Here is a 22,242-nt window from a genome sequence, read left to right as displayed (position 1 = left end):
CAGAAAACCTTTTCGGTTTTATGCAATTTTGTTGATACACATACACACATTATCTACATCTATGCATTTACAGTTATATATCAGCTGGGCCACAATGTAAAATGCATTCCCTCCTGCGGGTCAAAGTCAGAAAACGTCAGACCCTCTCACTATGGTGTGATCCTGGTCTACAGATATTTGCATGCTTTTGCCCCCATTCATCTTGCCCTTTTCCAGATGACTCAAATCACAAGACAGTGAGGCGGGATGTCTATTCCACAGCATCACACACGGGTTTTCCTCCAAACCCGATTTTCCCTGTTAATTTTATGAGTCAATTTGGCTAGGCCGTGCTACCCAGCTACTTGGTCAAACATTATTCTGGATATTTCTGTGAAAGTATTTTTTTTAGGTCAGATTAACATTTAAATCAGCAGACTCTGCGTAAAGCAGATTATGCTCCACGATGTGGGTGAGCCTCCTCTAATCAGTTGAAGGTCTTAATAGAAAAAGACTCATCTCCCTTAAAGAGGGAATTCGGCCAGCAGACTGGCCTTTGAACTTGAACTGCAACGTCGACTCTTCCCTGGGTCTCCAACCTGCCGTCCTGTGCCACAGATTTCAGACTTGTCAACATCCACCACTGCATAAAACAATTTCTTAAAATAAATCTCTCTTTATACATACATACCCATCATTGGTTCGGTTTCACTGAGAAACAAAGCTTTCCCTGACTAATACACACTCCTATTCCATCCAAAGAAAGCCTCCTCTTCGTTCAAGGCTCTCTCAATTACCGCCTCCTCCGTGTAACACCCCTGATTTCCTCTGTCAGAATAACTGCCGCTTCTGCTGCGCTCATTTCAGTAGTATATTGCTCGTGCTACATTTTTGCAGATTATTGTGCCTTGTACTGTGGTTAATATTTAGATTCTAAACCTTGTTACTCAAAGCTCAGTCCATGAACCCGTCAGGGGCATCAACATACTCCAGAAACTTGTTAGAAATGCAGAATCTCAGACCCCACCCCAGACCATGGATTCAGAATCTGCGTTTTAACAAGATGCTCAGGTGAGTCCTATCACGTCAAAGTTTGAGAAGCACTGTTTTAAACAAAGCTCCTTAACCATGAGGAGCATTAAAAGATGCCAATGCCGAGTTACTACCCTCCGAGATGGATGTAGCTGGTCTGGGGTACAGCCTGGTCAGGGGGCATCAGGATGTTCAAAGCCTTCCCAGGGGTAGGGGTTCCTAATGTGCAGCCAAGTTTGAGAACCACCATAAACACACCCCTCATTTTATAAGAGAAATTGAGACAGCAAAGTCAAGCGACTGGGTCAGGCCACAGAGTGAGTTAATATCAGGAACAGGCCCCCACCAGGGTTTCCGGTGTCCCTGAAAATGTTAACGAAAGAGAAAAAAGATCCATATGCACGATCACAAATCTAAAACGAAACCTGGATCACCCAACACCCAGCTGACGAAGGACATTGTCGTTATACCCAGTGTCTCCTTTGTAAAGAAGAACCAGTGGGATTCTCTATGAATTCAGAGAACCACTCAGTTTAGGTTGGATCTCTGGAACCCTTCCCATTTATAATGACTGTCAAATGCTAAAGCCAAGGGTAAAATCAGTGCTGGGAAAGACAGGAGCCACCCCCCCGGGCTAGGGTGACCCAAAAACGTCCACGCCAACACAGCTCCTTCGTATTGCGCTGGTCCCCGATGTCCACTTACACAACTCCTGTACCAGGTACAAGATGGTGCCTTCTTAGCATTGTTGCCATATGGCATGGATTCCCCAATCTGAGTTAGGAAATAAACAGGTATTTCCCCTCGGGACTCCCTCTGGGTCTTATCTTTATGCTGACCCGGTCCTCTAACTCCTCTGCGGGCACTGTGATCAGTAACAACAGGCTCCCCCCAGTTCAGTCCATCACGTGCTCTCAGGCTAACAACATGCAGAGGGGCCCATCTTGGGGGGATCCCGGCGTGGACACCAGTTACTCAAGTGTGACAAGGTGGCATTCTCTATTGTCCCCACACCTCCCCCCCTTGGCCTCCTGTAAACTGTCCCCAGGACAATTTCCTGGCCCGGAGTTGGCAGGAATGAACATTCCTTTGACAGGAATATCCCTACTGCTGCTGACAATGCAGTGGTTCTTTTTAGCAAAACTGTATCTTCCCTTTAGTGCAACAGAGCACAGTCTGCTTAATGAGGCAGTGCAGAAAAAGCTAACCCCCAACGCACACTGTGCCGATAAATTTGTGCCCAGAAATTATACCGAACCCCACCGAATTACCAGCTTGACAACTGACGGCGGCAGCTACACATACAGATGTGTTCTCAGCAGTGACATTAACAGGAAGAAAAAAAAAAAAACAACACATACACCATCAAGGGCATAATGCACATCAGCAGACGTGCACACATACACACACACACACACACACAGCTGGGAAGGAGCCTTCCCCTTAAACCAGTCATGCCACTTTGCCCCCAAAATGCATCTCCTCCCTTGCAGATAAAGGGAAAACTGCTTCCTGGTATAAAGGAGAGCTATGTGTGGTTGTGTAATAGATTAAAAAAAAAAAAAAGTCAAGCTAATCAACAACCTGGCAGCAATAGTAATAAAACAATGCTTAAAAATATTTAGGCAAACCAATTCATTTGGGCCCGTAAGTGCCAAGCTTTTACAGTGAGTTAACCGAGTAGCCAGATGAGCTGGGAACTATCAGGGACTCTTCTAAACCGAGTAGAGCACCCGCATTTTACAGTTAAGGAAACGAAAGTCTAAGAGGCGAGGTCACTCGCCCAAGGTCACACAGCTAATTAGTTACGGTGTCAGGACAAGAACCACCTGTCCGGGCTTCCAGGCCAATAGCCCTTCGGCTGCACCGTATCACCATCCCCTGCCGCCCAGAAAGAGGTTCCTGCAGATGGTGAGGAATGTTCTCAGCACAAAGGTTCTGAAACAGATTCCCACCGCAGGTTTGGCTAAAAAGAAAACGTCCCGCAGAGCAAAGGGTACTACAAACATAGCAATAGCATGGCTCCTATATCCTTTAGGAAGCCTGAAGCCAACATAGAGCTTCACCTGCCACCCCCGGGGTAAGTCCAGAAGACATAGGGAAATAATGGGGCGGCACCAGCCCTTTTCAGCCGCGTTTGGGTTTTGGCTGTATACAGTTAGAATTATAAATGAATTACCCTATAACCAGGAGGCTATGGCTTCTCCCGAAATTCAGAGTCATATCCAGTTACTCCCCCTGCAAAACAGCAGAGCTCCTCGACCTTTATATATCCGTTTCCCCTTCCTAGAAGACTTGCTTTTTCCCTTCGGCCAAGGCTGCACTAATTTTTGCTTCTACACCAATGTCTGCACGTGCCTGGGGACAGCTGTCCCAGATTCCAAGGATCGCAGGATGTAAGAACTGGAGAGCCACCCCAACCAAATTATTTTCCCCCACGCTACTGTCTCTTTTTTTTTAAAAAATAAATTCATTTTTTTCCATTAAGTTCAAATTTTTAAAAATAATCCCATAAGCCCAAAAGAACCATCATTAGGATATTGGCTTATTATCTACCAGATTTCAATTTTCGGAGGCGGGGGAAGGGGTGTATGTGTGTGTGCTTTCAACAGGCCACCATCACGATATAGAAATATTTCTGTGGGGTGCCTGGGTGGCTCAGTCATTAAGCATCTGCCTTCGGCTCAGGTCCTGATCCCAGGGTCCTAGGATTGAGCCCCACATCGGGATCCCCGCTCCGCGGGAAGCCTGCTTCTCCCTCTCCCACTCCTCCTGCTTGTGTTCCCTCTCTCCCTGTGTCTCTCTCTGTCAAATAAATAAATATCTTTAAAAAAAGAAAGAAAGAAAGATTTCTGTATCTTTTTTCTTTACCCATATCATAAAAAATCCCCATAATGCTGCAGTCTTCCCATACATAATTTCAATGTCTATTTAGTATTTAATCAGCTGTATTAGCCATACTTTCCTGTTTCCCTGCTGTGGATTTAGGTTTGTTTCCTAGTGTTTCAGTAACACAAATAAGGCTTCACTAAACACTACTATGTGTGCAGGTTTCTGCATAGTTATTATCTGAGGTTACTTCCTTAGGAGAGCTTCCCAGAAGGCAACCTCCCATTTTTACTCACTGTTGGAGAAACTCGGGCCCCAAATGAGTAAATACCTGAGAAGCTAAAAGGAACACTCTCTGGAGACCATGTGAACATTGACAAGCCACTCAACTCCCCCGAGACTCGGTTTCCCTTGGGCCTCAGGAGCTGGGTCCCTGCAAGGCCTGTCTCGGTGATCTGCCCGCCAGGAGTTTTCCCCATCTGCTACTCCGCGTAGCCTACCGTGCACACAAATCACCCAGCCTGCCTCCCTCCTGTCTCTCTGCTTTTCACAGCAGCTGCTCAGGAAAAGGACTTAGTCAAAGCCCATCATGGGACCAGATTTGTTGGAGTATGTGGGGGCCATGCAGATCAAGTCCAAGGTGTGCAAAACGGGCCGTGGTGTTGCCTGCTCCTCCCACTGTGGTCCCTGGAGCTGCTTTCCGAATACAGGTCAGCTGTGGAATTACACAGACCTCGCCGCATACCTGGGGCTGGTGACCGAGGGCCCTGTGACAGTAATAAACACACCCGGGCCCGGTGCGTGGGGACGTCCCAGAAGCCAGTATGTGGGGGAGGGAGTCAGCCTGTGTGTCTCCTACCAGGGTTCTCCAGGACAGTAAAGAAGCCACCGTGTCTGCGACCACCAGTCACACCCCTAGTGGACATCTGCAGGTGAAAACACCGCCCTCAGCCCAGAGCAACCAGAACAAATGGAAAAATACAACATGCCATTTATCGTTGGCTTCTTTTAACAATGAGTTATAGATCAGTAGAGAAGGGGAGACCGTACAAGAGTACTTCCTCAATCTTTTGGCGGGAATGAGAGGACACCGTACTGTGCCTAACTCTGGACCTGGTATGCAGTGAGTGCTTGATAAAATGTCAGGTCCTCTTCCCATTTCAAAAGTGATGCGTACCGGGGTGCCTGGGGGGCTCAGTCAGTCAAGCTTCTGACATCTGATCTCGGCTCAGGTCTTGATCCCAGGGTCATGAGTTCGAACCCCACACTGGGCTCCACACTGGGCATGGAGCCTACTTTAAAAAACAAAACAAAACAAAGATGATAGGTTCCTATCCTGGAATTAAGAGAAAAAAAAAAAGTGATGGGTAGGTTCTGGATAGATTATAAGCTTGTCCAATAGTAGATAACCTCTTATACATCTCTGACCTCTTACCCCCCACGGTCTAGAATACCACCGTACACATTGTGGGCACCAATAAATGGATGGTGAATACAAATGCTGGACCAGTTTGAAAACGGACACCCAAGCAGGGGACTGCTGTCAGAGGACGTAGCTGATCCCACCGGCTTCCCCAGCACCTGGAAGCGACAAGCGCACCTGCCAGGATCGTCCTGACTGGGCTGCGGGGGCCGAAAAGGAGAAAAGCCAGTGTCAGCTGCTTAGGGCACGTCCCCCGTGGAATCACCCCACCTCGTCGGGTAAGCACAAGCAGCCTCGTCTCAGTTCCACGGACAAAGCAGCTCGGAGGTAGCCCTGCGCCTCCTGGGGAAAGCCAGGCAGCCTCTGTGCCCTAGATGTGAATGGCTGTGCAGATTAAGTCAGACAGGCCACGTCCCCGAGGGCTCTAACCCTGTCCCCCAGGACTCTCTGAGAGCAGCACAGTGCGGTGTAAACAAATGTCCCACGTGGGTGGTGCTAGAAGGAGCAGAAGTTTAGACAAAGAGAACCATGTGGCATTATTTTTTTCCCCCTAAATGTTTATACCTGCTGCTTCTTCCTCCTTGGGGGGTGGGGGGGGGCAGCTCTGTTGGAAAACGGGAAGAGACAGAGCAGGGGAAAGAATCTCATTTTCCACCACCCACTTCTGATTATTCATATTCATGTGGGAAATGAGAGGGGCTGTCGATGACAAATTTCAGGAACAAGTCATCTCAAATCCCTACCTTGCCCTTGATTTCAGGCAAGCGCCGGTTGGCGGGAGGCGCACTGCGCATGCGCGCGCCCACACCCTCACCAAGGGCCACTCACCTCCCTCTCCCAGCTCCGACTGGCTGGAACGTCCGCAGTCCCAGTGCCCCCAAGCAATGCTCACACAAATGGGTACTGCTTTCACAAAGTGAATGGGACTTGAAGGGGGGGGGGCAATAATAACTAGAAAATCGGAATTACCTATTTTTTGAAGCTTCATGCATTAGTACTCCTTTAACCTTTCCCCTTAGATGCAGGGAAGGACAGGGGGAATGGAAAGAGGAGGCATTCGGGCGGAAACCCCATCTCCTCCACTATGCTGGCAGGAGAAGAGAAAGCAACCTTCCCGTGAAGTCGGGGTTCTTCCCCAAAGCCGGCCCTCAGGAACTGGCTGCAAGAGTGTTCTACATTCTTGTAGGATTACCACGCCTGCTGCGAGTCCCTTCCCTCCTGCCCTCTTGTACTTCTCTCTGCTTTGAGCTCTACATGGGCCAAAAAGAGGGAAAACCTCCCAAGGTTGCTGCGAGGGCTAAGGAAGCATCTGCTGGGAGCCAAGACTGCATTCCTGCCCTGGCCTCACTCCAGCCTCATTGGGGCCATCTGCTGCCCAAAGTACCTGTGATGACCCCCAGGTGGGCAGGGGTATCATTTATCAATTATCATTGCTTACTCACTGCCAGCCTCTAATGGGGATTTCAGGAAACTTTCCACAGCCAGCATATCTCCTTCTTGTTAGAGTCCTTACTAATAAATAGAGAAGGTCACACCCTTACCTTATTAAGCTTCTACTAATTACTCATGAGAGTAATTACCCACCGTGTAGACTATCATCCCATTCCTAGGAGAAAAGGAAATGCGCCCAAAAGTTTACATGTCTCAAGAATCCACGTCTAGGGGCGCCTGGGTGGCTCAGTTGGTTAAGTGTCCAACTCTTGGTTTCAGCTCAGGTCATGATCTCAGGGTCCTGGGATTGAGCCCTGCATGGGACTCCAGCTCCACACTCAGCTGGAAATCTGCTTGAGGATTCTCTCCTTTTCCCTCTGCCCCTCCCTCCTCCTCGTGTGCTTGCTCTCTAAATAAATAAATAAAATCTAAAAAAAAAAAAAAAAAGAATCCACATCTAGATCAAGCATAAATGAGTGCTATGTTCACTGCTAAATCCCAGCCTGGAGATCAGCACCGTCCGCTAGAACTTTCTGCAATGAGGGATATGTTCTGTGAGGCACCATCCAATATGGAAGCCACCAACCGGCCACATGTGAACTTTGAGCACTTGAAATGTGGCCAGGGCATCTGAGGAACTGAATTGCTCATCTTATTTAGTTTTAACATGTGTAAATGTAAAGAGCCACACACCAGAGTGTAGCTAATGACTACTATATTGCAAAGCACAGAACTAGACAGTGCCAGGTATACGGATGGTACTCAATAAGTATCGCTCAAGGGAAGAGTGAATAGATACTAAGTAGCTCACTATAATAAGTTCTGATGAAGCAAGATTCTCAATGATTATTGGGGACTCACTTTCAGTCAACAACCTTCTGAGTCAGGTACTTTGATTAACTCTGCTTTACAGATGACGAAACTGAGGCTCAGAAGAGTTAAGTGGAGGGTCCATGGCCATACAGAATGTGGCAAGACCAGGATCCAGCCCCAAGCAGAGTGACCCGGCAGCTTCTTAAAACTGGTCAACTTTGTCACTGATGAAAAAAGCATTCGGGAGCCTCACTTTACTTTCTACAGGACGACACAAAATTCAACAGGGATCTTTTCCTTTTGAAATAAAGCAATGAAGATACAGTGTGTCACCTGTGGAGATGTTTTTTTTTTTTTTAGATTTTATTTATTTATTCATTCATTCATTTATTTGAGAGAGAGCGTGAGCACAAGCAGGGCGAGGGGCAGAGGGAGAGAGACAGAATCTCAAGCACACGCCATGCTGAGCACAAAGCTCGATGTGGGGCTCAATCCCATGACCCTGAGATCATGACCTGAGCCGAAACCAAGAGTCAGAGGCTTAACCGACTGAGCTACCCAGGTGCCCCTGTGGAGACATTCTAGAAGCCTAGCCAGTGCACTCACCTAGCAAGGCCTTGGTGACCAGCTACTGGATCCCAGGTCAAGAACTAACCATCCATCCCACCACTGTGGCCTTTCCCTAATACCATCTCCCCTGGACAGCAGGCTACCCTGCAGGAGCCTCCCAACCATAGGAGCTCTGGGCTCCTGAAGCTGACAAGCCCCTCCGCATGTCAAGCACTGAGTGTCCTTCTCCAAGGAGATCCTCTTATCCTTTCTCTTGCAGTGAATCACAGCCCCACCCCAGCACCGACCCTTGTACCGTAAGGGGTTCGACTATCACACAGGGATGCGAGTTACAAAACCAGAAACTGAGCAGGCTCCCCCTCTCCTCAGCTGACCCCACTCTCCGCCACAGCATGGCCCCGACTCCATCACACAAGGAGCTTTTGTCTTTACAGTGTCTCTCGCTGAATGGATTTTTGCAGCTCTTTTCACACCCTATAAGGCGGCCATTTGTGCTCCTCTCAAGGGGTTCTTTCCAATGATCCTGCAAGCTGGATCCTTTGCCTACCCCAGAGCTGTGTCATCTGTGACTGTCACCATTTGGAATTGAGGGGAGAGAAAGATTTAAGTGGAATTTACTGCTGATGGGGTGTGTGTGTGTGGGGGGGGTGACCTGCCGACCAAGAAAAAGAATTTTTATTCTAGATAAGAACAATTTTTTTTTTAATTTTGTACATTCTTAAGCTACTCTAACTTTGTCCTAAGTGGTCAGTCATAGGAAACACAATTTTCCTCAGAGTGTTGCTCCAGAACCAAGTGGTTCCTTGAAAAGGATTTTATACCATAGAACTTTCTATATCTTCCTTCATAATTATTTAAATCCGACCCCTCCCCCCCCGCCCCTCCGGATCCAGTATAAGCCCCACCTCCTCCAGAAGGTCTTCCTGGACCAATCCGGCCCTCAGGGAGTCCTCTTCCCTCTGCTTTCAGGCAGGATCCATTATCTGCAGGGCCACCTCCTCAGGAACTCCTACTGCTTTTCCTCACAGGCCCTGCACATTTTATCTCTAACCTCAAACCCAAGTTCCCCAGAGCAAAACAAAAGGCTCAGCAGCAGACTTTTTAACCAGCCTCTAGATCCAGCCCTTCTAGAAGACAACACAGTGACACTTCACCACCTACCAGAGGAAGCCCCTTCCAGATCTCACTTTCGTGCAAGTCTCTCATTCACACATATAACACTTTTGTAAGGGGAAGTCTCTGTTTGTTGTTGTTGTTGTTTTCTATTTTTTCTCCTTCGTTTTAGTACCCTTTGTGGATTGGCATGGGGCAGCTCCCCAGTGACTGAACCCTTAATCCAACACTGCTATTTTGGGGTTATTTAATTGCCATAAGCAAATACTTCCCGGCCTTACGGTATCGCAATTCACTCTGGGCTTAATGGTATACTTTATTGCATTGTCATGTGTTTGCATATGCTTATCTTGTGCCAAGAACAAAGACCATAGACCGTATCTTACTATCTGGGGCATTGCTACCCTCAGCCAACTCGGGGCTACAGGCATTCAAACACATTTATTAAATAAAAATAAATAAAGAAGAGAAACAGCCTCCAGACACTGGGCAGAAGAAGTGACTGAAAGATCCTGGACCACCTCGGATAATCTTCAAATTGTAACTGTCCCATAAAGAATGTTCAGTGCGTTTATCAAGGCCCAGGGCAATGCTGGTGTCCGGGATGTCAGGATCCGCTCACATGGCCGTCTCGCTTTTCTAAATAATGAACCATTTCAATGAATATTTGGCAAAGCTAATTTTACTTGGGCTGGAGAATTTGTTCAGCTGCATCTGGTTCCAAAATCAAAAATAAAGGGAAGTATTTGAAAACCCAAAAATCTGAACAACACAACAAAATCACAAAAACCAATGCTTATAATTCAGTAAGAAGAAGACAACCCAATTTAAAACTGCTCAAGAAATGTGAAGATACATGACTGGCTATGAAGCACAAGATACGGTACTCTACATCATTTGTCATTAGGGAAATGCAAATCAAAATCATAATGAGATCGCACTACACACTAACATAATAGTGACTATACTCAAAAAGGCTGACAATGGGGCACCTGGGTGGCTCAGTCCGTTAAGCGTCTGCCTTCGGCTCAAGTCATGATCCCAGGGTCCTGGGATCGAGCCCCGCATCCAGCTCCCTGCTCCGCTGGGAGCCTGCTTCTCCCTCTCTCTCTGCCCTTCCCCCTCGCTTGTGTTTTCTCTTTCTCTGTGTCTCAAATAAATAAATAAAATCTTTTAAAAAAAGGCTGACAATACCAAATGCTGGTGATGGTGTAGAGAAATTAGAACATTCCTACATAGGTGGTAGGAATATATAATCGTACAGCTATTTCAATTTTTTTTTTATTTATTTATTTGAGATAGAGAGAGAGGGAGTGCTCGAGCAGGGAGAGGGGCAGAGGGAGAGGGAGGGAGAGTCTCAAGCAGACTCAGCACTGACCTTGACCTTGAGATCACGACTGGAGCCGAAACCAAGAGTGGGATGGGTATAGCTGCCTCAGAAAGCAGTCTGGCAGTTAGTTAAAAAGGTAAATACATACATACCATACAACCCAGCAATTTCACTCTTAGAGAGCTATCCAAGAGAAGTGAAAGCATGGGTCTACAAAAGACTTGGATATAAATGTTCATAGCAGCATTATTCAAAACAGCTAAAAGCTGGAAACAATATAAACATCCAAATGGCGAATGGATAAACAAACTGTGGTATATCCATACAACAGAATATTACTTGGCAATAAAAAAGGAATGAATTTCTGACAGATGCAGCAATGTGGATGAACATCAAAAACATGCTAAGTGAAGGGTGCCTGGGTGGCTCAGCCGGTTAAGTGTCTGCCTTCAGCTCAGGTCACAATCCCAGGGTCCTGGGATCGAGTCCTGCATGGGGCTCCTTGCTCAGCAGGGAGCCCGCTTCTCCCTCTCCCGACACTCCCCCCCTCTGCTTGTGCTCTCTCTGTGTCAAATAATAAAATCTTTAAAAAAAAAAAAATGCTCAGTGAAAGAAGCCAGACACAAAAGACTACATATTATAGGATTTCATTCATATGAGATTTCTAGGAAAAGCAAAACGATAGGGACAGATCACATGCATGGCTGCCTGGGGCTTGGAGCAGGAATGGGGGCTGGCTGCAAACAGGGAGGAAGAAACTTTTGGGGATGTTGGAAATATTCTAAAACTTTTTACACAACTATATACATTTACAGAAATCAGTGAATCTCAACAGGTAAATCTTATGATACATAAAGTTTATCTCAATAAAGCAAAAAGCAATGCTAAAGCTACAAACCAACTTAAGTGGGGCTTCAAAACTCTATGGCTTCGGTTTTTGCATATTATACTAGCTAAAAGAGCCTCTCAGTACCATAAAAACTATTACAGTTGGAAATTAGAAATTTTAAAAACAAAGTCATATCATTTTAATGTGAAGTTATTTTTTTCGGCATTTTTTTTAAATACTCCACAGGGCATTAACAATTCTCAAGGGAAATCTAAACTCCAAGGCGTCCTTGCTTGCTTAAACCTGAGAAGCAAGCTTCCCCAAAGCCCTGTTGACAGATGCAGAATTGGTCAGGGTAAAGGGTCCATGTGGGTCTCAGTGTGAGGATTTTAAAGCCTTTTCCCCGGAACATCCCCCCTTGGTTGAGTCTGAACCCAAAAGATCTTTTGCCTTCAAGGTCTTCCTGCTTTAGGGGAAGATGCTCAGAGCGCACTCTCCTAGGGACCCACACTCACCAGCTGAACTCCAGGGAGCAGCTTCCACACCAACAAGACTTGCCAGACCCACACTTGTGTGACATGCCTGCTAGGTCCGTTTCTGCCCAGCTTGCCTGGCCAGGTGGCCTTGATCCAGGCAAAATGTGGATTTATCAGGGTGCTCCAGAGAAACTGAACGAGTAGGGAGCGGTGGGTGGGTGGGTGGATGTGTGGGGAGAGGGAGAAAGAAAGGGAGGGAGAAAGAGAGAGGAGGGGGGAAGGGAGGGAGGAGGAGGAGGCAGAGGAGGAGATGGAGAGTAGGGAATGGGGGAGGGGGAGAGGGGGAGGGAGGGAGAGAGGAGTGGGGAGACAGGGGAGAGGGCAGAGGGGGGAAAAGAGGGGGAGAGGGGAAAGGAGGTGGAGGGGGAGGGAGGAGGAGAGAGGGGGAGAGGACGGGGAGAGAGACCATGGGCGGGTGAGTGAGAGCAGGGTAGGTTTATTTTTAAGGAATTGGCTCATGCAATTATGGGGCCAGACAAGTCCAAAATTTGCAAGGCAGGCCAGCAGGCTGGAGACCCAGGGAAGGGTTGATGTTGCAGTTTCCAGTGTGAAGGCAATCTGAAGGTAGAAATTCCTCTTCCTCAGGACCTCAGTCTTTTTCCTGACTCCTGACTCCTGACTCCTTGGAGGCCCTACCCTAATGCTTGTGCACAAAGGGTCTCTGCCTCACCGAGGCCCTCAGCCAGCACGCAAGCAAGAGGGGCTGGACCATAAAACTCCACAGAGCCAGTTACGTTCATCTACTTACCCATCCCATATCTTACCAACAGAGACACCCTAAATGTAATAATAATGACGACAAGGTTGGCATCATTTTATCGTCACATATATCTTTTCTTTCTACTGTTTTACTGTGGTCACTATAAAAGCGGCAAAATGCCAAATGTGTAGTTGAAGACAGTATATAAAGAACCTACACAATCCAGAAAGGTCTACTTTTGTAAAATCTTCAACCAAGTCTGTGTTTTCGTCATTGGCACCTTTTGGGAGTGCGGCCCAGCTGGGGATGATCACTCCTAATCCCTCCAGCCCCACTTCCCTGCAGTAGAGGGTCCACACGGCATTTTGTGATGAACCCCCCCACGTTATCAGATAACCTCCAAAAAGACTGAGCCTGGAGAAAGCATCAGACACAAGCAGGAACAATTGGGAGTGGGGGCTGGAGGGTGGGGGGGCTAAACTGGTAATATTTGTATTTGGGAGTTCCTTCCAGCACACGGGCCCCGGGCTAAAGAGGGATGGGTGATGAGGCCCACACACAGACAGAATAGCACAGAATGATAAAATTCTAGGGGTTCAGAGTTTCCAGGCACCTACTGAAGCCTCAGCTACGTCCCTGCCTCTGAGTTCCATGGAGGGCCCTGCATCCTTCTCACAGGTGATAAATCCTCACAGGAGCGTGGTGCATTCCTGGGAACACCATTAGCACCTTCTAGATCATGTATCCCTGAGGCAAGTACTAGATTCTCAGCAAATCCCACATCTGAAGCTTGGCATATGCACATTCCCTTTAAAAAATAAAAATTTAAAAAAAGGGGGGGGCACCTAGGTGGCTCAGTGGGTTAAGTATCCAGCTCCTGGTTTCAGCTCAGGTCATGATCTCAGGGTGGTGGGATCGAGCCCCACGTCAGGCTCCACGCTCAGCGGAGAGTCTGCTTGAGACTCTCCTCTCCCTCTGCCCCTCCCCCGGTTCTCTCTCTCTAAATAAATAAATCTTTTAATAAATAAATATATAAAAATTTTAAAAACCTTTTAACTGTATTTTCTGAATCTGGCAAGAGGGAATCATCTCTAAAATATACGAAAAACAAATCTTCAAAAGTACCATTTGGAACAGGCTAAAGAATTTATCACCTCAAGGTGAAGTAGAATAATATTTATTGAACTTATACAGATAGCTCCAGGGGGAGGGGGCGGTGGCTAAGTCTTTACACACCCCCTCTCATTTTAATTGTCATACCAACCTTATATCATAGTATCTTTAACTCCATTTTATTGATCGGAAAACTGAGGCTCAGTGGGGATGGCTACACGGTTGTGACCTGCTAACCTTTTCTATCATCAACGGTTCTGTGAATCACAACATCATCTATAATGACGGGCCATGATTACCCTGAATCAAAATATGTAACTAACTGCCAATGTATTTCCTTCTTGGTGCAACCCTTAAAACATGCTATTTACTTCCACCACTTTTTTTTTTAAGATTTTTTTTATTTGAGAGAGCGAGCATGAGCACGAGCAGGGGTAGGGGCAAAGGCAGAGGGAGAAGCAGGCTTCCCGCCGAGCAGGGAGCCTGACATGGGGCTCAATCCCAAGACCCTGAGATCATGACCTGAGCTAAAGGCAGATGCTGAACCCACTGAACCACCCAGGCACCCCTACTTCCACCATTTTTTTTTTTTTTTTGGTTCTTCCCCAGTTTCAGGATCAAAATGTCCAATCTCTTAATATGGCTCCTTCTCACTTGTACATTTTCAAAGCCAGATATCATCAACAAAATAATCACTCAACTGTACCTAATTTCAGTTAGATGAAATGAGACTGGTGGTGCTTGACTTTTCCTAACAATACACAATCATTTCTTCCATTTACATAATGCTCTGGAGCTTCCTTGACCCTACACCAAGCTGACAGACCAAAACCATTTCCCTCCGTGCTCAGCGGCACAAACCCGGGGAGAAAAACACAACTGCCTCTTCCACACAGTCTTCGGAGAGAAAAACATCCAGAAGAAATGTCAAGGGGGAGCTGGGATTCCAGAATGGTTACTACTACCAAGTCCAACAAGGATGTTTGATCATCTCCAGCCCGATCTCTCTGTGTGGCAACCACACCGTCCTCCCAGCCCTGCTTCCTCCTGGTTCCTACCTACCCCTGTTCCAGAACCCCTTCTCCACCATGGGCAACTGCAGACACTCCGCAGTAGGGCAGGAAAGGGCACGGTGCCCCAGGTCCTCAGCTGAGGATGCCAAACAAGTCTGGGCAGGATCAATCAGTGTGCACACAGCCAAAGCTCAACGAGACCCTACAGCCTTATTCCCCATCCCGAAGGAGCCTGCCCTCCCACGGAGAGGGCTTTCCCCCAGAGAGTCTGCACTACGGTCTCCAAAAACTAGGGCAGGGAACACAAAAAACAGATGTTGTCACATCACACACAAAGGCCAACAGGTATTTTAACACAGTGCCGCCGTCAGGTTAATTATTCACGGCAGGGTTGGTCTTGTTTTCCCGGAGAACACCATCACATCTCTGTGTCTGGCTGATGCCGCAGGCACAGCGCCTGGGAACTGGAGAGAAATTCTCAAGCCTGGGTCCCGCCCTGGAATCTGCATTTTGGCAAGATCTTCCCCCTTCCCCCCCACCCCCCACCCCCCCGCCGGGGAGATGAGCCCGTGTGTGAATGTCTGAGGGGCACTGGGCTACAGCACGCAGGACAAAATGTGACCGATTGATGGACCCATCCTGTTGATAATCGTTTGCCTTCCCCGAGCATCCATTCATTCATTGAAAAGGCATTCATTCGTCATTTAGCAAATATTTAGTGTGCCTACTGGGTGACTCAGCGCTTGGCACTGTCCAGGGGAGATAAGGCCACCCTGGTGAGCAGAGCAGGCACAGGCCCGACCTCCAAGAACTTTGTTTCCTGTTCGGGACACGAACAGCAAACAAGAGGACAAGCAAACGAATGAAAGAGGTCATCACAGGGGCGCCTGGGTGGCTCAGTTGGTTAAGCGACTGCCTTCGGCTCAGGTCATGATCCTGGAGTCCCTGGATCGAGTCCCGCGTCGGGCTCCCTGCTCGGCAGGGAGTCTGCTTCTCCCTCTGACCCTCCTCCCTCTCATGCTCTCTGTCTCTCATTCTCTCTCTCTCAAATAAATAAATAAAATCTTTAAAAAAAAAAAAAAGAAAGAAAGAGGTCATCACAAACAGCGACAGCACTACCCAGAACAGGCAGAGGCTGCCGGGGTATGATTGAGAAGTGGGCAAAAGGAACTTTTGGTTGGGAGGGGAGGACCAGAAAGGCCTCCCTCCTGACAGAACATCTGAGCTGAAACTTGAAAGTGAGAATGAGCTAGCCCTTCAGAGGAGTGAGGGGGAACCCTCCAGGCAGAGGGAAAAGCCAATTTGCAAAGGCCCAGAGTCCGGAAAGGGGCTGCTGTGTTTGAGCAAAAAGGCCCAAGCAGCTGGAGGGCCAGGGAGAGTATATGGTCGCCAAAGAGGTGACCGGCATTGCTAGGCAGAGCCAGTTTAGGCCAAAAAAACCCTGAATGTTGCTCCAAGTGCCAGGGGAACCGCTGAGAGCCTCTGAGCAGGGAATGACATAGCGCCATGTACATGTATGTATGCCACTCTCCCGTTGTTCAGAGACCAGACTGGATAAGGAACAGGAGTGGACCTAGGGAGGCAGCGGGTGGCTCATTGCGTAGTCTGGGTGCGGGAGGACAAATTAGACACAGGTCTTGACTGACCCCAAAGGCTGGCTGGGAGCTGTACTGCTCTGAATACTAAGGTGAGTGAGCCCATCCTGGCTGCCTTCAGGCACAGGGCAGTCAAGGCAGAGCGAGGCGCACAAGGAAATCGACAAACAGCGGTGTCATTTCAGGGGCCGGTTAATCTGGCAACATCTTTGTTAAAGGAAATGAGCACATACTTTTTGACCGGCAGCTCACAGACTGACCCTACAAGCGCACTGACTGGCGTGTGTGCAAACGGACATGGGTTCTAGGTTATTCATTACACGTTTGTAGAAGCAAAAGACTGGGAAAACAACCTAAATGCAGAGTAATAGGGAACTGGTTAAATAAATTTTGATTAGTCCAATGAAATACTATACAGCAAAAACTAAGAACATGGATACCTTCGCATGCTGTTTTTTTACATACATACAGATGTGTATGTGAGTGTATACATAAATTCTTCTCAATACTGCTGCATGACAAAAGCAAGGTATATGACAGTGTGTATGAGATGTTACCAACTATGTAAAAAAGATTTAAAAAATGCTCACAAACATATTTGCCAGTACATACCTAGCAAAATCTTCAAAAGGAGACATTAAAAAAAAAACAAAAACAACCTGGGACTGCCTCTAGCTGAAGAACAGGGACTAGTGGATACTTACCCTTCACTGTGCACTTTTATAGTATTTCCAATTTACACCACGTGGATATATATATGACCTATTCAAAATAACTAAATAAAACTTAACTTCTACACAAATGCACTAAAATAGGTTCAAGAAAAGATGGGAGCAGCCTTTGATGCTGAGACCCCAGGCGGGTATGTGAGGGGCGAGACTGAGAAAGTGGGAGACTTCAGGGAGGAGGCAACCCCGGGGCCGAGTCTTGCAGGGTGGACAGGCATCCATCACAAACACAAGGCAGAGGCACGGACCTATAATCAAACAGGGTCCGTTCGAGGAAACACCAGGAGTTCTGGGGTTAGCTGAAGCCCTTGGGGTTCCAGAACAGCCAGCAGGACAGGAGACTGGGCAAGGCTCGTCACAGGCCGGCCCTTGCCTGTCGTGCCAAGAAGTTGGGACTCTTCCTAGAAGTGACGAAAGGGGGGCACAGTGACACGGTCGAGTCTGAGGTTCTCCAAGGAAAACCTGGCAGCAGTGTGGAAAATGGAGAGAGGCAGTGGTGAGGAGGGGCAGGCAAGCAAGCTTGCTCAGAGACCGAGATAGAGGCCTCATTCCTTCCAGGGAGGGAGCGATGATGGAGAAAAAGGAACAGATTCAAGAGAGAACAGATTCCATGCGTGGGGTGAACAGGAACAAAGGAGAGCGCCAATGATCTCATCTGAGCTCCTTCGATCTGAGAGAAGGAACTGAGGCCAAGAAGCAACTTTAGGGGATGGAACAGGAAGAAAGGACTCTGGGGAGGCAGATGGGTGGGTTCAAATCCCTGGCTATCCGTCCCTGAGCAAGGCCGCTCAGCTCTCTGAATTTCAGGTTGCCTCATTTGTAAAATGAGGCTACCGGCTAGGCTAGGGGGCCAGTCTCACTGTGAAGGGAAGTGTTTTATACACAGCACCTGCCACATTGCCTGGCACGTGGTGGGCACTGTAAAAATTGTACAAAAGAGCTGAAGAAAGTCTCTACAACAGACGAATGCCTAGTTCACCAAAGGAGGGATTTCAAGGGAATTTTTAGAAATTCAAGGAGGATATCTATGATTCTATTGACTCCGAGTGTCATTCCTTGATGGTGCCCAGACCAGCCCTTCCCCTTGACAGACCAGAGACCCGTCATGAGTATGGATGGAGGGCCGCAGACCACCCACCATCGCTGGGCAAGCAGCTCAAAGGCCAGGCCTTGGCCAAAAGAAGGGCACTTCACCGGGACCGGTCAAGACTGGCTCGTTTCAGTTCCAGGCAAACACTAGCATCTATAAACCCCCAACGGTCAAACCAGCTCTATAACTGTTAGGGGTGTTTCACTTCCTGTGATGTGTGTGTGTGTGTGTGTGTGTGTGTGTGTGTGTGTGTTGGACCTCTAACCATGACAGCAAAGCACACCAAGACAACTCCCCAGCTGCATACTCACAAATACAATCTGAAAGTGACCTCTGGGCATTTTCCAGTGAAGATGAACTGGGGAATGAGACAAAAGTCCAGCCACATCTAAATTCAACGACCCCCGCATTTTCTATAATCACAAACTATCTCAAATTACCTGCAAAATCCAGGAGTTTAAAAAAAAAAAAAAAAAAGCCCAAGACTTACTACAAAAATATAAACAAAACCCTAGTCCTTAGTCATGATTATTAAACTAGGTCTATTTCTGAAGACTCTTGCTTGGTTTTGAAGAGGTAACTTCAAATGTTAATCTTGTCAAGGAAAAAAAATCATAGGAATTTTTGAAAATAAGTATCCAGAAATGTGTAATTTGTACCACTTCTCTCCAACCCAGAGCCCCCAAATGCTTTCTTGGCTAAAGTACAAGAGTCCGAAAATAGGAACATCCTTGTTCCCGGAATGGCCACTTTCCTGGAGATAGGCCTTAGGGCTGCTGACGTGCAGGACTGGGCTGCCATAGTGGGGAAAAGCAATGTTACAAGGTCTTTCTGATATGACCAGTCATGGGCTCTCTATAGAAACAGAGTTCAGGACAGACCTGTTGGATACAAAGTGACCTAACAGATTTATGCCATTTGGATGGTTATAACCTGCCTGATATACACAGATCCACTGTAAGCACAAAAGTGAGCAACCCAGTATATAGATTATATCAAACAGAAAAGTCAATGACATTCAATTCAAGGCCAAAGAAAATAAGCAACAGATGTCAGAAACTTAATAAAATGAACATGAAAACAGACGGACAGCCTTGCGCAGCGTCCTTAGGAATTCTATCAGATGTCCCTTCTCTCCCTTCTCCTTCTCGGAGTCAAGAGCAGAATGGGCTGATAAAAAATGGTTTTCTAGGAAGAAAGAGTTGTACCTTCTGGTCTTAGGTCTCTGAAGATAGAATTAACATATACATCCATTTCACCTACCCTAAATTGAGGCCAGTTTTAAAAAATAAAACATGGCTTCCAAAATGACATATATTACCATTGATTGGCTTCTGAGTACTGGACCTGCTCTTGCCCTATAACTCTTAATGTCGCGTCCTGTGCCATAAGATTTGTCTCTTTCCTCAACAATAAGAATTCCAACTTTCAAGGGTGGGTGTTACATTGCCTGGGAGAGTAAGGAGTGAGCAGTATTCCTGGGACTGTCTTAGGTACGTGCGAGAACTGCTGATGGACAAACTATGCGCTCCTTTTTCCACTGGGCATGGCAGGGACGCCGATACTCTGCGCTCTGGGATGGTTCAGACCGCTTGCGTTAGGTGGGGGGACCGGATGGCGAGGGACAGTGAGCTCATTCCCAACCTGCTTGTCAACATCAGGCCTGGGAACTTTCCTGACGGTTATTAAGGAGGGACTACAGCACGCTCCCATGTGAAACTGGTTGCGTTGGGCCTTTTCCCACACAAAGCACCCATGCCTCCGGAACTACTGCGCCCATCCCCGAAAAATTTAACATCTATTATTTCAAACCCACGCAGAAGACAATTCCCGAGCGGCCACACTCGACAGTTCAATCCCCCTGGTTTTGCCAAACCGGTTGGTTACTAACCCAGAACCCCCTGGAAGACGTCCCAGGGCATCCCCCACCCCCATCCAACCACTCCCGCCATCCACGGCCGACGGCGAAGGCGCAATCATTCCAGCTGAACGTCACGTTCTAATCTCACACCAAACTAACAGCAGCAAGAAGCAAACGGGCCTAGCAGGGCGCCGCAGCTGCTACCCGTCAGGTAGTCTACCGCCCCCAGGAAAACCCGCCACACGTGTGGGGCCCTTTATCCGCGCGTTCCTGGGCGCGCACTCGCCTCTCACAGGCGCGCACCCACGCACATACTCGGGGCCCTACAGGCACAGCTGGGGACTTAGTTTTCTCTTCCTGAGAGCAGCTCGTGCCCGGTCCTCAGCATCTGATCCGCCTCGTCGCCAGCCCCGGAACACACACGCCTCCTCCAGCCTCCGCGCCACGCACGTGGGAAGGCGCGTCCAGGTGGTGCCAGAAGGGAGGAGAGAAGAAGCGCAGAGGCAGGGAAGGCCGGGGAGGAGGAAGGAGGGAGCTCCGAGTAGCATGTGGCATCTCAGGTCCCAGGGCCCGGCGTAGATGCCTCGTAAGCCTCTGGGATGCAGAGGGGGCGAGAGCAGAAAAGCAGCAGGGGAGGAAAGGGGCTGGAGGGGAGAGGGGTCGCTCACCCAGGGTTTTGACAGCGATCTGCCTGGTGAGGGGCGGCGGCAGGTTGATGCACACCAAGTCCACGTCCTGATGCAGCAGCACCTCGTCAATGCGGCTGGTGTAGAAGGGGACGCTCATCTCCTTGGCCAGCTCCTCGGCTTCCTCTTGCGTGCGGCCCCACAGCGCCTTCACCGCGAAGCCCTCATCTTTCAGCAGCGGGATGATGACACGGGCCGTGAGGCTGGTGCCGAACACGCCCACCCCGGGAAGCATGGCTGCTCTGGTCCGCCGGGTTCTGCTATAGCTCAGATCTCCAATCGAACACGCTCACACACACCCCTCTAGCCAGTCCTGCACCCGGCTCGCCGCGATGCGCCAGCCGCCCGTGCCCCGGACAAGGCGCCCGGGTGCCGAGAGCGCACCGAGCTGCAGGCGGAGCAGGCTCGGGGCGCCTCAGTACGGCGTCTGCTGCAGTGTCCGCCACGCGGGGCTCTCGTCCCTCCCGGGGGCGGTGGCAGGGACCCCCCCGGGGCGTCCGAGGCCCCGAAGCCCCGCGGAGCCCCGGCTCAGGCAGCGCCCCCGCCGCAGCGCCGGCCGGCTCCGCGAGCCCCGCCGAGGCCGCCCCATGGCCGGCTCATCCCCGCGTCCGCGCCGCCGCAGCCCGGGACCCGCTCTCTCCCGCGTGGTTTCCGCAGCCGGCGACTCGCACGCACGAGCCTCTACACCCAGCCAGAGCACGGACCCGCGCGGCTGCGGGGTCCCCTTGCTCGCCAGCCCTCGGCTCCGAATGAAATAATCCAGCGGCCACCAGGAGGCCGGCTAAACACGCGGCTCGGAGGGCGCCGGGCGCGGATCTCGAGCTGCAGCACGGCGCCGGCGGCCACGACCCGGCGCCAGCCTTCTCATTCTGCTGCCATGTTCGCTCGCAGCGCGGCTCGGGCGGCCTCGGCCCCAGGCCGGCTCGGGCTCCGGGATCCCGCGGGGACGAGGGCGGAGTTGGTGAGTTTGGCTGTCAGCAGCCGGGGGCTCCTGCACCGCCCCCGCCGCAGCGCCGCGCGCCATTGGCCGCCGCGCGCCGCCCCCGCCCCCGCCGCCGCGGGCTCCCGGTGCGCGCCGCGCGGGGCCCAGGAACCCAGCCCGGCTCCTCCCCGGCCCCGCCCCGCGCGCCTCCGGCCCCTCCGCGCCTTCCTTTCTTCGCCCTCACCTCCTTCCCTTGCTCGCCTCTTCCCAAACCCCGCCCGAAGCAGGCCATAAATCCACCGGGGCCGGGCGCGCCCTACTGGGCGGCTCGTCAATCCCTGGGAAGCGGGCGGTGGGCAACCCGGCCCGGGGGCGTCCGGGGGCGGGGGGACGAGGGGGGCGGAGCCCTGCGAGGTGTGAGCAGCGGAGCGGGAGCGTTTCCTACGTGCGGAGAACCACGCTAGGGAAGCTTTCCAGACGTTCTCTCTTAATCCTTGCACCAACCTTAAGGTTATTGGTGCAACCCATTTAACTGATGATGCAGTTGAGCCCCGGGAACGGTAAGTGACTTGCACAAGGTCACACGATAGGTAAGCAACGGGCCTGACATTGGAATCCAGGCTAGGCTCCAGAGTTGGGGCGGTGATCT

The 22,242-nt window shown here is 49.6% G+C and overlaps 1 protein-coding gene across 1 annotated transcript in view; it reads right to left on the bottom strand.

Annotated features, from left to right (window-relative positions):
- Positions 1-21,589, bottom strand: part of GFOD1 (Gfo/Idh/MocA-like oxidoreductase domain containing 1) — a 92,205-nt gene extending 70,616 nt beyond the window's left edge. Inside the window, exon 1 of the mRNA XM_081827672.1 lies at positions 20,654-21,589. Within this exon, the coding sequence (XP_081683798.1) occupies positions 20,654-20,906 (253 nt within the window). The 5' untranslated portion in view covers positions 20,907-21,589. The remainder of the gene's footprint in view (positions 1-20,653) is intronic.
- Between the last annotated feature and the right edge of the window lie 653 nt (positions 21,590-22,242).

Source organism: Leptonychotes weddellii, chromosome 8, assembly GCF_054177405.1.
Source record: "Leptonychotes weddellii isolate Sample4059 chromosome 8, ASM5417740v2, whole genome shotgun sequence".
Lineage (NCBI taxonomy): Eukaryota > Metazoa > Chordata > Mammalia > Carnivora > Phocidae > Leptonychotes > Leptonychotes weddellii.
The sequence above is the reverse complement of the archived record's forward strand: the minus strand, read 5'-3'. Positions and strand labels throughout refer to the sequence as shown.